This window comes from Olea europaea, chromosome 8, assembly GCF_002742605.1.
Source record: "Olea europaea var. sylvestris chromosome 8, O_europaea_v1, whole genome shotgun sequence".
NCBI lineage: Eukaryota > Viridiplantae > Streptophyta > Magnoliopsida > Lamiales > Oleaceae > Olea > Olea europaea.
In genome coordinates, this window is record NC_036244.1 from 13,513,016 (window position 1) to 13,529,745 (window position 16,730).

The 16,730-nt window shown below is 35.4% G+C and overlaps 2 protein-coding genes and 1 pseudogene across 4 annotated transcripts; 2 read left to right on the top strand and 1 right to left on the bottom strand.

The window, feature by feature from the left end:
• Positions 1-530: 530 nt before the first annotated feature.
• Positions 531-1,167, top strand: LOC111398310 (annotated as a pseudogene).
• A 752-nt stretch (positions 1,168-1,919) lies between these two features.
• LOC111398867 (F-box protein SKIP14-like) lies at positions 1,920-6,936 on the bottom strand. Of its 2 annotated transcripts, none has more exons than XM_023026009.1 (3): positions 4,978-6,936; positions 2,720-3,267; positions 1,920-2,617 (listed from the first exon to the last, which is right to left on the bottom strand). In XM_023026009.1, exons 1-3 carry the CDS (start codon positions 6,163-6,165, stop codon positions 2,614-2,616), a joined length of 1,740 nt encoding a protein of 579 aa, XP_022881777.1. In that variant the 5' UTR covers positions 6,166-6,936; the 3' UTR covers positions 1,920-2,613. The 2 variants fall into 2 exon arrangements, with proteins under 2 accessions (XP_022881777.1, XP_022881776.1); XM_023026008.1 differs by having other exon boundaries at positions 1,920-2,624.
• A 2,818-nt stretch (positions 6,937-9,754) lies between these two features.
• LOC111398868 (serine/threonine protein phosphatase 2A 57 kDa regulatory subunit B' theta isoform-like) lies at positions 9,755-16,273 on the top strand. 2 transcript variants are annotated; one of them, XM_023026011.1, is made up of 4 exons: positions 9,755-9,851; positions 9,988-10,285; positions 10,358-11,671; positions 15,686-16,273. In XM_023026011.1, exons 3-4 carry the CDS (start codon positions 10,478-10,480, stop codon positions 16,013-16,015), a joined length of 1,524 nt encoding a protein of 507 aa, XP_022881779.1. In that variant the 5' UTR covers positions 9,755-9,851; positions 9,988-10,285; positions 10,358-10,477; the 3' UTR covers positions 16,016-16,273. The 2 variants fall into 2 exon arrangements, with proteins under 2 accessions (XP_022881779.1, XP_022881778.1); XM_023026010.1 differs by having other exon boundaries at positions 9,988-11,671.
• The last annotated feature ends 457 nt before the right edge of the window (positions 16,274-16,730 follow it).

Here is a 16,730-nt window from a genome sequence, read left to right on the forward strand (position 1 = left end):
AGAAATAATGTGAAATAAGGAAATAATATATTTCTATAAAAATCACGTGAAATATAAGAAAATAAATTTTTCCACATGAAAATAAGAAAACAATTTATTTTTTTTTAAAAAAATCCATCTTAATTTGGGTCAACAACCCAACAGGTTTTATCCTCAAGAAAACTGTTCATTTGCGTCTGAGGTTTGATAATGAAAATTTCATATTCATGATTCAATTCTATCCATTTCCGAAAATCCCATCATTGGAAGATTCTATAGGTTGTTATACAATCTGGTTTAAGGTTTGTGTCTATCTTAAAAATTTGTGGGATTGATAATTTTTCAGCTTGATGAAACTCTACATTTGGTAGTTTTAATTGTCTGTCATTTTAATATGCTTAGTGGGTTCTTAAATTTCTGTTCTTTTTGTTAATTACTTTACTAGGAAGAAGATGAATTCAAGTAGCCTTTTTTTCTTGCTTTTCCTTTAGTTGCTCATCTCACTGAAATTTTTAAACTCAAGTCTGTAGATGATAACTGGCAACCGAGAAATGACCAATGCTTGTGTTTCGAAATTTGGTGGCATATCCATAAAGCAGTACGTCCATTTCCCACTCGAAGGAAGTATGCAATTGTGTGCGTAAAAACGTTTTCAACGTATACTTCGCCTTTTGTGCATTCATCCGTACCTCTCAACTATCCTGTATCGTTTTTGGTGTTGAGCGGCCGACTCACAGCATCAGATGCTACCCAACGCTCTGATGAATGGTTTGCTCTTTGCAAGGATAAACTGACGGCGAGCACTTTCAGAACCGTGTTGTGATTTTGGAAAGGCAATCGTGGATATGAACTCTGTTACGAGAAAGTATTTGCAGAAGACGTAAAATTTGAAGCCTCTGCAAAGAGTGCCATCGAATGGAGAGGTACAAAAGCATCACGGGTGGGGTCGTGATGTGAGTTCGTTAGGTTTTGTCGTCCGTTCAGTGGAAAGGTTAGATTGGCTCGGCGGTTCTCCAGACGGGCTACTTGGATCCTTTCCCGGAGGCGAAATTCTTGAAGTGGACTTTCAAAAAGGGAAGCCTGAGACGGGGGTGCCATTGTACTATGTCATTCTATTACATGCCTCAAGTTCAGGGCCAGATGGAGATAATGAACAGAGACCAGATGGAAGCACCATATTTCTCTTGATCAATTGGCTCCTGTTTCAAGCATTCATTTGTGTTATTCTATATTAATTCTGGATCCTCATAAATTATGATAAGCAAATGTTAAATCATTTTACAAAGAATCATGCTTGTACAATTTCTTTTACAATCCATGAGTCAGCAAACATCACATCCATTTATTTGAAAAAGTATTTTTAAAATCAATTGTCAAGATTTTTTCAACACATGTTGTGAATCAAGTTGTGCATTGCGGCTTTATTCTTTTACAAACAATGATTTGAAAAAGTATTTTTAAAATCAATTGTCAAGATTTTTTCAACACTTGTTGTCAATCAAGTTGTACATTGCGGCTTTATTCTTTTACAAACAATGATTTGGTAATCTACTAGGATATGTTATGACATATCTGATTTCTTGTCTCCAGTGGGCACGATAAAAAAATTTCTGAAACAATCTACATTTAGAGAACCTTACTTGTAGTTCTCTGAAACAGTTTCACATTTAGAGAACCATATTTACGATTCTCCTTGTCATATCAACAGTATTAAGTTATTATCCAAACCAAGTGATCAATTATGTACATATACAATAGACTAGGACACTAATGTGCAGCTCATAAAATGTTGCAAAGATGCGGACATAGTTATCAACGAGAGTACTAAAAAACTTTAAAAGGCTTTTTGCAGCTACTGGGCTAAACGTAAAGAGGCCTACCTGCTTCATATGAAACCAGACACAAAGAACTACATCTACAAGCATCTCAACGGCCAGAACTATATCACACAAAAACAAACGCTTTTATTCAACAATATTTGTCTGGTACGATAAGAGGTTAATAGCAGCAGACGATGAATATGAGAATTAGGGCGTACATCACTATATCATCGATTTACATTCAGAATAGAATAGAAGATTATTGAACCGCAAAATCCACACAGACTGCAAAGAAACTACCATCTGCATTAGCAAATAAGGAGTCCTATAGTCCAGATCAAACCACAAGTGCAGATTACATCTCAGATCCTGCAGCTTAGTCGGGAGCCTCCCTAGCAATCAGACCACAAGTGCAGATTACATCTCGGATTCTTTGAGCTGTTGGCTCCACTTGTACCAACTCAACGAGTGATCTGCAATTGGAAGATCAAGTGGCTGCCCTCCAGAATTATACTCGTCACACGTTCCGCCTCCCGAGTTCCAAGAATCAGATCATTTGGCTTTCAGGGGCACAATCAGCTGGAGGAAGAAACACCATATATATACTTCACGCAAGCAGAGATTTTTTCCTACTTCATCCTTTTCTTTTCTTTTTTTTCTCTTTTCTAGATTTTTTTTTTTTTTTGGATGGTTTCTTTTTTTAAGCATTTTTCTTTCTTTTAACGCCACCCGCCACCCGCCACCCCCCTCTCCTCGGCAGCTCTTTCTGTGAACTCCTACACACTCGTGGGCTCAGAACAACACCAAAAGCAGTTCACCTGAAAGCTTAATCAACCAGGACAACTATCCCAGTAAGTGCACTCTATAGTGGAGGCAAATATTCATTAAAATAAGCATTATTAACCCATAAAATCCCCTACCCATGAAGACAGAAGTTAGGCTCGTGTAGAGCTCCATCCTTGGGGGTATCAACCTTCTCGTCCAGCCCATCTTGGTACTTATTCAGCTGCTTGAAACAATCCGAGCAAAGCAATTCCAGACAGAATGTTTCTTCATATTCCATGTCATTAATACACCTGCCACACTGAGCACACCTCACTATACAGAGTGTGCATGCCCTGCAGGCTTTGGTAGCTTGATCTTTAACCTGACAACCTGCGGCTGGACAATCATAAACCAACCTCAGTTTCTCACATCTTGGGCATGTTTCAATATCAATTGCACGGTCATCATCACATGGAAGATAAAAGCTTCCTCTACTATAGAAATGTGGCCTGTGATTATTTTCGAGCTTGTGGCTATCATAACCAAGTAACAACCTCAGCTCTTCAAAATGTTCATATGTCACGCCATATATCCCACCAATTCTCAGGCTCTTTATACCTGGGACAGCTATATTAGAGTTATATGCCTTCAGATTATTCAGTATGCCTTCAATGGTGAGCCTTGTACAACCAGGAACAGACAGCTGCATTAAAAAATAATAATAATAATTAAACTTGAAACCTTAAAGATTAGCAAATAAAAAATCACTGCAAATTGAATCTTCACTTCAAAGTAGAGATGTCATTACAGATTTTAGCTACTGCTAAAGAATAGTGAATCCCACACCAGGTTGCTTCAGGAGAATGACTAAGTGCCTGTTTGAGACCATTTTTGGCTAAGAATGCATTTTGGAATAGTAAATTGATAAAAATTTTGCGTTTACATGTAATATTATTTTATTGAAGAATGTGTGATTAAAAAGACAGAAATAGAAAAATGTATCTTGGAAATAATGGGGATCAATCAAGGACTAAATGTCCCACATTCAAAATCCAACCAAGAGCTTTGAACATGGCAAAATCATCACCATAAAGTTATCATATCTATCATCAGTGAAAATGAGAATTCAAATCCAATTATGAAATACCTACCTAACATTCATGTAGTTTACAAGTTGCCACTATCAATATGAAGGTATGCATATTGGTTTCAAATGGAACGCTAAAATTTGGCTATTGAAAATAGTTTATTTTTTTTACCTATTTCTATAAGACTATACCCTCCATAGCTTTAAACTCTGAAAGGTGAGCCTAGTAAAATGTAATGATAAATCTTTTTCCCTTAAATGACCTAGATTTTTCGAAGTATTTACATCTACCTTCTCTTTTTCTCACTTTTTAAAAATATAACCTAGATTTTAATGAGAGCGACACAAGTCCTGGAGGGCTAAGAGTTGAAAAGGAGGACATAGTAACGACAAATATACTTTTAAAATGATATGCTCTTATAATAATATTCTAGAAACGGACATCAGTGTCAGACACAATTCTATGCCCTAGTCCCAGATAAACAAAAACTCAAGTATTAACTATAGGGTCTAACAGAGACTCAATAGAAGGGTCCACGTAGCATGGTAACGGGAAAAAAACCATCACTTTATCAGCATTCCTTACGATATATGGTTCACAATCTTAAGAAGCATACTCTAGCCTGACACATTCTCCTCTGAACAACCTTTACATTCCAAGTTAACAAGTTGTCCCCGCAGTAGTTATTAACATGGACAATTATGCCAAAGTGACGAATATGACTCTACTCTAGCAAATGGTTAAATATGCATGTGCATGCCAGATGTATCAAGAGAAATGACATTAGCTCGAGACATTTAAAGAAGAAAGTGATGATATTAACTCGGATTCATAAATTCCCTTCACATCTAATCATGTGCAATTGTAGCCATTATATCAACCAACGCTTATTAAAAATTGCAGAAAAAACTATTTGATATTCTGTATACTGCTTTAAGTGATGGGTTTCCCTGTCCAAAGAGTTCAACACGTGTTATAACTTTTAATGTTAGTTTGCTGTCCCCATTTAATATAATAAATTAATGATCACCAAATGGTGACGACAATGGCATACCAGGCCCGAAAACCAAAATACTCACCAACAGATACTATACACATGTTTTCAAGAACAAATATCCGTGCACTTACAAACAAAAACACATCAATACAGAATTTTACCAAAAGAAGGCTTTGGTATTAGTAAGGCATGTTACACGTGTTGCCAACATAAAAGAACTTAATATGCATGCTCATTAACCAAGTTCCAACTTATTACAAGGCCAAAATCTAACTAAAACGAATTACTAAATATAAGATCAATAAAATCAGCAGGTTGAGTTACTGACCTTAGTCAATCGTGGATTGGCTGCAAGTATCCGCCTCAAACCATCATCAGTGATCCTTGGACACTCCACCAGGCTCAGGCATTGCAGGTTTCCTTGAGCCCTGCTAACCAATTGCACGAGCACATCATCCGTGACCCTCTCATTAAGTGGTCGATCAATGTGGATACTCATCCACAATAAGGGATCACCTTTAACTGTGGAACAGAAGGACTTGCATACCCTTTGAACAGATAGAAGGTCTTTCACTCCCAGATAACTAAAAGCAAAGGTCAAAGCTTCATGGGGTGTTCCTTCATCCTTGACACAGTTCACAGCACAATCAACTACCCCACCAAACTGAAGTTCAGAACTGCTACGAGCACCCTCACTGCTGAGGCCAACAATGTCCCTCATATTGTGGGCCAGTAGAAACCCAAGTTCATATTGGGCTAAGGCACCTCCCATTTCTCTCCCATCTCTACACAGATTCGCCACTGCGCCCTCAACTTCCCCTCCAAACTGAAGTTCAGAACTGCTACTAGCCCCCTCATTGCTGTGGCCCTCGATGTCCCTCATATTGTGGGCCAGCAGAAACTCAAGCTCATATTGGGATAAAGCACCACCCATTTCTCTCTCCTCCCTATATACACGAGCCTGATTGCCAGCATTCAATTTCTCATCAAATTGAATGCTGTCAGTAAAAGTATGGATACTCTCATCTGGTTTCTCATAAACCTGAAGATTGCTAGGAAAATATTGGGTACCCACATTCAGTTTCTCATCAAATTGAGCATTGTTTGAAAAAGCATTATTCCAAATCAAATTCCATCCTGCGAACAAACCATAATCTTCATTATTGTTGTTCCTCATGTATCCTTGATAATCAAACTCCAAGTCCTCGAGCCATCCCGTGATCGCAGTGAAGGTAGTTTCTATATCCATCCCAAACGGGTCAGACGGCAAAAGGTCAACAATGTCCTTGGCCGTTGACTCCGTTGAGCTGCATAGATCAACTCTATCCCCGCCACAGTTAAAATTCCACTCCTCAGCTTCTCCTTGGCACGTACAGCAAGCCTTTGAGTAACCTTCCCCATTCTTATCAGGAACATCCTCGGCAAGATACCCATTCAAAATCCTCATGGGCGATACCAAATTGTCTTCTGAAATATGTGCCGGAATAATTGGCCGTTGTGAATAGTTCAATGCCATCTCAATATCTCTATAGAAAACCCTAGGTTTCAGATCATTCTCCTTTCGTTATATACCCGAGGAAATTAAATGGAAAAAGAAGAAACGGGCTCTAACTAAAAACGATTATTTTTTTTCCTTCAATTCTTTAGACTTCATCCGTGGGTTATGCCGTTAACATAGAAGTTCGGAACAAGAAAACCCTCAATTTTCAATGTCAAACTAAAAAAAGCACCAAAAATTTCACAGAGATTTTCTCATAAGATCCCTGATTATATTTTTGTCCCAGCTAGGGTATCAAATCAATGAATGAAATGGAACTATTCTTATGTACAATTAGAATAAAAGAATTCTAGGGTGATAACCAAAAAGAGAAATACGTAAAAAGGGTTATCTAACCTAGGGTTTGAAAGATAATAGAATTTTCCAATCACTTAGCAGAAAAGCTTATACATATTGAAAAATTATATCTTTTCACAAATAATAAACAGGAAAAGAGAGAAACGACCTAGATTTCGCTGTAAACACCAAACCCAGAGATTTTTGCCGGTGAACAACACACAACCCAATCGACAGATGAGACAATTAAGCGTTCAAAGTCGGCATTTAAATTGAAAAATAAACATGATGAAAGTTTCTGCCGATCAAGTACAAAGCTTCGAGGAAAGGAAAAACAGGGGAAAATAGATTTCTTTTCAGAGGGGAAAAGAAAGAGAAAATGGGGGAGGGAATTGGTGAAGGGAAATTCCGTCCAATTTAGAGTATAATTGCTGTGGCGAGGGGAAGGAAATCTTACACGTGTGAGGAGGTAAAATGATTTTCCCCTGCGTTTGAGGTGAAAATTTGTGGTTAAAAAGAAAAAGGAATAAGGAGAGGAAAACCTCTACTCTAGGGTTACCTTCTTTCTAGCGTTTGGGGTAAAATTAGAGGTGGCTCGTGTTTTGCGTGTTATTAGATAGGATTAGATGGCACAACGATGTATTAAGACCTCGTTTGATTTTCATTTTTTTGGTCATAAAAATAAAAAATATGATTGTTATTCATCACATTAAATCATCATATTTGACTTTCTATCTCTTGTGTGGGTTTCATAACGATTATATTTTTCATTCTCATTCTTATAAAAATGGGAACCAAACGGGCTCTAATTTGATCCTTCTCAAAAAGGCAATTTGAATTCGGTCCCATTATTATTTGTCATTGACACATGATCAATCTTTCATTGAAATGACTAATTATATGTGATGCATAACGTTGATAGTTGATTCAATTAAGAAAAAAACTTGACAAATGTGACCCTTTTTGTTTCTAAGAAAGGTTCTATGAGTAATGGACATTGACCCGACTCTTGTATGGATGTGCAAGAAGAGGTGTTTTTAAATGTGTACGGAGATGGTTTTATTTGCAGTAATGAATTCTTTTTCGTAATAACCATTTGGCACATGGGACAAATAGCTATAGTATGAAATCCACCTTTATTACCATTGCTGAAGGGAAAAACGCAATCTTTATGTACTTTTATGAAGCTAGATTTTAAGTGATTGACTAATTTATGTAGCATAACTAATTTGCAAATCAAGAAGACAAAAGTAGAGTCTTCTAACTTGGCTTGGGTTTAGAAATTTGAATCAGATATGTTTTCCATAAGAGATAAGCTACCATTTTTATACAGATTTAGCCCCCATTTGTTTTCCATTCTTTCCCCATTTAAATGAAAAATATTACCGTTATTTATCACATCACACTACCAAATTTGAATTTCTATTTCTTGTGTGGGGCCCGTAACAATTATATTTTTTGTTATCATTTTTACAAAAATTGGAAACAAACGAAGCCTTAGTCATGGTATTGTTGGGGATTGATTGCATTGGATGGTGAAAACACAATTTTACATAGGGTAAATAATAAATTTTTAGAGGGATTTAATTATTTCTACTAATAAGTTAACTTTTTGAACCCTGAAACTCAACTAAGTATTATCATAGTTAGGTCCCAAATTTAGTTGTGCAGATGCATAAGATGAACCCCAAATATAGTCGAAAGAACTTATGAAGATTTGAACCCCACTTATATGCAATGGCTGAAGAATTTGCAATTGGCTCTCAAAGTCAGTTGTACTTACATGAAGTGGGGGCCATTGACGAAATCAAAGAGTTGAATCTTGACGGAGTCCAGGCTTGAAGGAGAGAAGTATAAATAATCACTTGACGGGGTTGAAATGCTATGATACTTCATTAAAAATGTGAATAAAATTTAGAGTAGGTTTGGGCCCCATTTTTTGGAATGTAGTTTGGAATAGTAAATTGATAAAGAATGTGTCGTTAAAAAATAAGAAAAAAATTTAAATTTTCGTGTAATATTATTTTATTGAAAAATATGTAATTTAAAAGAAGAGAGAAAAAATATATTTAAAAAAAAAAATGGGGATCAAATAGGGGCATTAAACGAGGTAGACTTGTGGTGAATGGTAGATTTATAAAGAATCATATTATTCCTAATAAATTAACTTTTTGAATGGAATTTTAAATTTTCAACTTATTGAATTGTTACAATAATTACTTTTTAAAATTTGACGATCTACTTACTGCATGAACTATTGGCTGGGAAACTGGCGAACAATGTTTCCATGGGATTGAAAATTTTGGTAAAAGCAACAAAATTGCACATTAGTCCCCCCAAAAAAAAATCTTGCCCCATAAAAAACAAAAAAGTTGTCTTTTACTTATAATTTTTTATTTGGTACCTCGATTTAAGGCATTTGATTTTTTCAATCAAAAAATTGTTCTCAATTTCTATTATAACAAAATAGATAAGTCTATGTAAACCTCGTAACTTTTCAAACTTTATGGACATGCAGAAGAGAAATGTTATTCCCACTTGGACCAAGACAACTTTTATGAGTAAGAAAAAGTAGGTAAATTTTATCGACAGTGATTAAACTAGAGTAGGTTATTAAACTTTAATCTGTCTTAAGTGACTGAGTGAGTTACTGAACTTCTATTTCACTCTGCTAGGTGTAGATTAAAATCAAAATTTTAATAAATTTGGACAAAAGTTGATCAAATGTATTGTTGAAAAGTTGTTAATCCCATTAAATATATTATTTATGTGAATTATTAACTTCTGAATTGAATTTTTTAATAGATTTTATAATTCCTTATTTTGTCACGTATTGTCCCCAAACTTGACATAAATAACTTAGTTGACAATCATAAATCTACCACACAATCGCGTTAGAAATAAATATGGTAAAATGAGAGTTATAGTAATGGCGGTAGATTAAAGGATTAACATGCAAATTTTGTACTTTAGCACTTATATGATGTAATGTTATGATCACTTGACATATATAATTTAGCAATTATAATGAAAGATCAATTATGATATGACTACCAATTAAACAATTTTGCAACTTGATATTAAAGTAAGGTCTAGTGACCAAATTTGTAACAAATTTGAAATTCCCAATTATAATATATTAAATTTTAGTGATTCAGTTGGAATTTTGCTAAAATTTTAAGGACCGCATATGAAATTTGTCCAAGAAAATTTTTCCCAAGTTAACCAAACTAAAACAAAAATACTAATAAAAAAATTCAAAAAAAAAAAATTTAGAAAAAAATGAGTTCAGAACAGCCGCTTTGATTGTTGCCTTTGTATATTTTTGTCTTCACATCTCCTTTCTCAACTCAATTCTTCTACAGCAAGTAATTTCCAACGCCCCTTACTTATGTTCTGCTGGCTTTCTATTTTTGCGGAAAGCTTTCTTTTTCATTCCCCTTTATTATTATTATTATTATTATAGTTGAATAATCGATCATTTTCTTTTTGTGGGTTTCACAGGTGGCTTTACAATAATGGGGTTTTGAGTTTCAAGTCAAAAGATTCAAACTTTATGCTTTGATTTTGGTGAAAAGTGGGGTATTTCGACATGGGCACGATGAAGCACACGGATTTTGATTGAATTATTAGTGGGATTCTTGGGTTTCTGTATACGGGGTGTTCCTTTGTAGAAATCTTCTTGATTGCCACTGTTTTCTTTTATGGATAAATGAGCCTTTGACCTCTTCTTTGAGAAGGATAAAGCTAGTGGAAGTTTATTGTTTTCCTCCAAGAGGATTGACAGAGATTCAAATTCTTGGTGAGTTCAAAGCATTCATCTTTTGCAACTTTAATTATCTCATTTTGATGATTTTTACATATTGGTCTGTAGGCTGATGTTGTAAGAAATAGAGGTTGTCTTGGCAGACTTTGATAAGATTTGCATATTCTTTGAATTTGATATCATCTTCTGAGAGATTTTGAGGGGTGAATTTGGTGATTTAAATAAAATATGATCAAACAGATACTTAGTAAGATTCCTAAGAAGAATATGAAATCGGCTAGTGACTCGAGCTCCTCTTCAAATTCTTCTAATTCAAAGAGAAGTGAAGGAGGAAGTAAAAGATTGAGTAGTGAGGTTGATGGGGTTATTTCAGCCCCTTTTTCTGCTATGAGCATTGGGAATAATTCAGAAGGTAACTTTCTTCGAGATAAGAATTTTATGGTAAATGGAAATTTAGTTTCTGCTTCATTCGAAGCATTGCCAAGTTTTAGGGATGTTCCCAGTTCTGAGAAGCAGAATTTGTTTATAAAAAAACTGAAGATTTGTTGCATTCAATTCGACTTCACTGATCCCACAAGGAACCTTAAAGAAAAAGAGATCAAACGACAGACATTGTTAGAGATTGTGGAATATTTAACTTCTGCAAATGTGAAAATCTCGGAAACCATAATGCAAGAAGTTATCAAGATGGTGTCAGCTAATATATTTAGGGAAATTACTCAGCCACAGGAGAACAAGTTTGTAGATGGTGTCGATTTGGAAGAGGAAGGTCCTACAATGGATCCGGCATGGACTCATTTGCAAATTGTGTATGAATTTTTGCTAAGGTTCATTGCATTACCAGAAACTGATGCAAAGATAGCTAAAAAATACCTTGATCATTTCTTTGTCCTCAAACTGCTCGATCTTTTTGACTCTGAAGATCCCCGAGAGAGGGAATACTTGAAAACCATATTACATCGCATCTATGGGAAGTTTATGGTACATCGACCCTTTATCCGAAATGCTATCAACAACATATTTTATTGTTTTATTTTTGAGAACGAAAAGCATTATGGCATTGCTGAATTTCTTGAGGTGCTTGGGAGTATAATTAATGGATTTGCTTTGCCACTGAAAGAAGAACATAAACTCTTTTTAGTACGGACATTAATTCCCCTGCACAAACCCAAAAATTTGTCAGTGTACCACCAGCAGCTATCTTATTGTGTTACACAATTTTTAGAGAAAGACTGCAAGATTGCTGATACTGTTGTACGGGGACTTTTAAAGTACTGGCCAGTTACTAATAGCTTGAAGGAAGTCTTGTTTCTTAATGAGCTGGAGGAAGTTTTAGAAGTGACCCAGCCACCAGAATTCCAACTATGCATTGTTCCGTTGTTTCGTCAAATTTCTCATTGCTTGAACAGTTTGCACTTTCAGGTATTACTTATTTCTGTCTTTGCTCTTGTTTATTTTCTCTATCTGTCTTTGAATAATCATTAATCTCTTGTAATAAATATTAGCATACCAAGACACTAAGCATATGATCATCCATTATTTCTATCATATGCTTGTTATAATTATTCTATAATTCAACCATTGAAATTCCTCTTGGATGGAACTCAATCCCAGAACGATCCTCATTCAATTAAAGAAATACATAATGTTCTTAATAAGGGGCCTTGACTAACCTCTACTCAACTTCACTAGTCTGTTTGGCATTGATCTTTTTGTTGTAGGCATATCCTCGAGCTTCATGTTGTATTCCACCTTGTTGTTCTGAAGTATAGGTTTATTCGATTTTTCTCCTAATTCTCACATTAGGTGATTGGACTTCTTGCAGTATTGTTGTGTTCTGATTATTCTTTTTGTTTTGAGGGATATAACAAGAGGCCCTGATCACTTCAAAAAAATGAATTTTTATTTTTATTTTTATTTTATTTTTTATATTTTTGGGTATCTGAAGACACGAGAGTTGTAAACATTTGGGTTCTTCCACAATTTAATGGCTATTTAGGAATAGATGAATATGGTGATGCATTGTGTTCAATCACATGCTTTTAGGATGATGGGTGCAGTGGAAGATTCTGTATGGTCCATTTCTATTGGTTATGGTTGATGGTGCCTATTGCCATGGTTTCCATCATTTTAAGTTGAGGGTCAAATGAGGGGTGTATCTGAGCACTAAGCTATTATAGGCATGGTTAAAGGTAAGTGCATGTGAGGTTTGTATGTTGGTTCTAGTATAACATTGAAAATAAAAATTGTATTGGTGATAGCGGCAATGCCTCAGATGCAGACGCGATAATGTACAATTATCATATTCATATTTTGCTACAGATAATTACATCCCAAGTACCTATTTGTGCATTATATCCTTATCTTAATGTTTCCTAATCTCTGTGTCCATAATTCCTGCTCTGTAGAAAATATCTTTTTCATGGTAGGAGTACAAGTGACTTGTTAGTTCAAAACTACTTATCTCTGTATGTAATTTCACTCCTTTTTTATTTCTCTGAATACCTGAGTAGTAATCCATATAATGCTCTTTATGCATTGTGGGGTGAAAGGACGCAAACTGGAGTGAACTTAGTTAGCAGAGGTGCATTTGGCATTTTGGTGCAAAAGACTGACATTCGCATACTTGAAACGTCAGTTCTCAGTTTAAGTATTTCACTGCATCAATATGCAAATGTTTCCAAAATGAGCATCCCTTAAAAAAAATGGAAAAATAGGAAAGAGAAAAGAACTATTCATTCCCTTGCGAAAAGGAGTGTGATCTTTGATTTATTAGTGCTGTGACACATATGTCAAAAACCTTGTGTGCAATTCGAATGAAATCTACTTTTCAACTTCGAATTATTGATTGATCACACCTCTTGAGCTTTAAAACGATTTTACCAAGGTTAGCTGGGGAGAATGACATAATACCTAGGATGTGGGAGGCGTTGGTAGAGAGGCCATCTGGAGATTGTGTGAATTGTATTGGCTTGCATGTTGCTGGCAATGTTAAGCACTGAACCACGCTGTATGCAGAGAATAGATGGTTCCGTGCATCATATTTCATTACCTTGGGAGTAGATTTCCTAGCATAATTATGAGTATTGACGGAGAGATGTTTGGCATAGATACTTCAATTAGGGTGACATATTCGTGTCCGACATGTGTCGGATACCGACACTCCTCAGTCATTTTCCTCTTTATGAGAAATATTATATATTTTTAATTCAAAGTTATTATTAAATAATAACTAAGTACTTATATTTAAAATGTTTAAACAAGAAAAATTAATATCAAGCATAAAATAAATTTATACTATACAAATGAAGACTTTTAAAAGAATTTAATCAAGGTGTCGATGTTGTGTCGTGTCAATATTTTTTTGAAAAATTACGTGTTGACGTGTCCCACACAACAAATTTTAAAGAATTTAATCAACACATCTATGACATGTCAAGTTAGCAGAGGCGAATCCAGGAGCTCGATGAGCACGGGCAGTCGTTGACCGTCCACCGACAATGGCCGCTATAAAAATCAAATATATCTATTATTATATTACCGTTAAATTTAATTATAACATTCATCAAATGCCAAAGTGGTAAGGCATTTCAAAATTTTACAGAGGAGCGCGGTTGGAATCTTTCCCATTGCACCAGTTGTTCAAATCTTTTCAAAACATATATATTTATGTTATGCTGATTGTTAATACCCACCAAATGCCATAGTAATTAAACTTTTGTCAATTCCAAAGGAGACCATAGTTCAAATATTTTCCCCATTGCATTGGTTTTAATAACAATATTTCAAAATGATAAAAAAATATTAAACTAAAATAATTAAATTAATGATTGTTCTTGTAAAGAGTGGAATACTTTACCTCTGGCTTACAAAACGAATCCCTTACCAACTGAGCTACAAGAGTTAATTTGAAACCAATGAAATTACCAGATATATATCCAAAAAAATATACATTGACACCAACAAAAAATAATGCTAGTGGATCTAGCACGGGCAGTTGCAGGTTTTTGCCGGGTGCTGGATTCGCCACTGCATGTTAGTGCTTATTTGAAAAATTACGTGTTGGTGTGTGTTTGTTTCGATGTATCATAGATGAATAGTGCCTTTGAACTGTAAAATGAAACGCAATTTTTTTACACGCTGCTTAATAGGAGCTTCCTATTTGTAATTGTTCTGTCCCAATTTATAAGATAGGTTTTATTCTATGTTTGGTGAGAAAATTTGGAATCTTTAAAGTCTTACCCCCTTTTTTTGGTTAAAGACATTCAGGTCGAGATAAGGGCTCTGGGACCTGACTCAAAAATGAATGTGGGGTATGGCATCGTCCCCAAGTATTTAATATTGAAAGAGTTCACGTAGAGGGATATGGGCTTACCTCTACAGAATTACAAAGAAACAATGAGTAATTTATTTGCAATCTAATCGTTCATCCTGCTATGCCCTGGGCCTTTTGTTCTTCTAACGTAAAAGGTGGCTGCCATTCGTCATGGCCCCGGAAAACAGGAATCCGCTGGACATCTCAGCGGCAGGATTTGATACCCGCATCTGATCGAAGTTCAATTTTAGTGCCCCCTAACATAAAGGAGGGCTTTTTCTAGGGGGGCGCTTAGTGCAAGACATTGCTTAGGACGAACGGGTCACACGACTGACGTTACAAAAGCTTACAGGAAATAGACCGGAAATTTTGTATTCTCACTTGGTATTACATATTATGTGGAAAATTTGGGTTTGAGAACGTTGTAGTTTGTACTCTTCTCTAATCCCTTCAGTTTGAATTTTATTGGGGTTTGTGTTCGAATTCTTTGCACTCTTAATGTTTCCTCTTTTAGTAATTAGTGAAGTTCTGATATCTATGTCATTGGGTTTAATCATGTTGGTGAAGCGCCCAACAACATAAATTCTTTGTGTTCTTTCATATTTATTTGGAAATGTCTGTGTGTATAGGACTGTACACTTACAGCCCCCTCATGTGAGGGGGCTGCTGCTGTACACCAAGCACTGCTCTATTTATTTTGCCTAAATCTCAATTTTGGTCTGCCGCGTAACAAGTAGTATCAAAGTCAAGGTGGAGTCCAGGGGTACTTTCTGTTATGGCAGCAAAAATGCCAAATTGAGAAATTTGATGCGAAGCCGTGGGGGAGATGTTTGAAAATTTGCTTCTGAGGAAACGCTCGAAGAAAATTCCTGTTTTGAAGGCTTCGAACTATTTAAAGTCTGGAGATTTGTTGATTATTGCCTCTGAATTGGAATCCCACAGTGAAAGTGAAATGAAAGGTCCCCATTTGTGCTCCTGCAAATATGAGTTTTTTCTTTGTATTTGATATTTTTCCGCCATTCATCAAACCTTTAAATCTCTCACTTGATGCTGCTTTTTGTGAGTTTTGGCTTACCAGAGCTTAAGTTAATTTGAGAGACTGATGCTTGTTTTAATCTCAGGTTGCAGAGAGAGCTTTGTTCCTGTGGAACAACGATCATATAGAGAACCTAATCAAACAAAATCGTGAAGTTATACTGCCTATTATTTTCGCTGCTCTGGAGCAAAATGCTAGACACCACTGGAATCAGTCCGTCCACAGTTTGACACTTAATGTGCGCAAGATCTTTTACGATCTCGACCCTGATCTATTTGAGGAGTCCTTGCTCAAGTTTCAGGAAGATGAATCAAAGGAAGGCGAACTCAAAGAGAGACATGAAGCCACATGGAAATGCCTTGAAGAACTTGCTGCTGAAAGAGCTGCAAGTAATGAAGCTGTGCTTGTTTCTTAGAGACAAGCGAGACTTCATTTTTTTCTCTATTTATTTACGTTCGAAAGGATGATTATTTTGTTTCTCGTTTTCATTTCCCTTCTCCCTCTTTTTTCCATCTCGAACAGGAGCTATGGCTGCTGGCATCACATTTTATTCTTTAGACAGGTCTTATAATTTCAGTTCCATGGATTAGCAAATGAGCTTTTCAAAGATTGTTGTTGATTCATATATAATAGGTGTAACTTTATAAAGGAGCAAGTCGGTCCCCAGTCTCTCTTTATAGTTGCACATTCAGTCTCTACCGACGCAAACCATTCAATTTTCGATAAATTGTCAAATATATATATATACGCGTGTGGATGTGTGTGAAATCATGCGAGGGTTGAACTTGAGTAGGCTACATATTGTTTAGAATTTCTTCAAGTTGAATAAAGAATATGTTGATATGATCGAACAATTTTAATGGTTGTGAAAGCTTTATATATATTCAAGTTCGTGTAGTTAAAGCTAATAAATACTATATTGGAACGTTTATTATCGTACATAATAACATTAATAAACAAAAACAAGTAAAAATTTGATCTCTTTTGCAAAATTGTAAACAACAATTGTTTCCTTGTATAAAACAATAGATACATGTATATATTCTTCAAATTTTCCATATTATTCTTCTTCAAGTTAATATAAGCCTTCACTCCATCGAATGAAAATGAAACAAACAAATATATTTTAT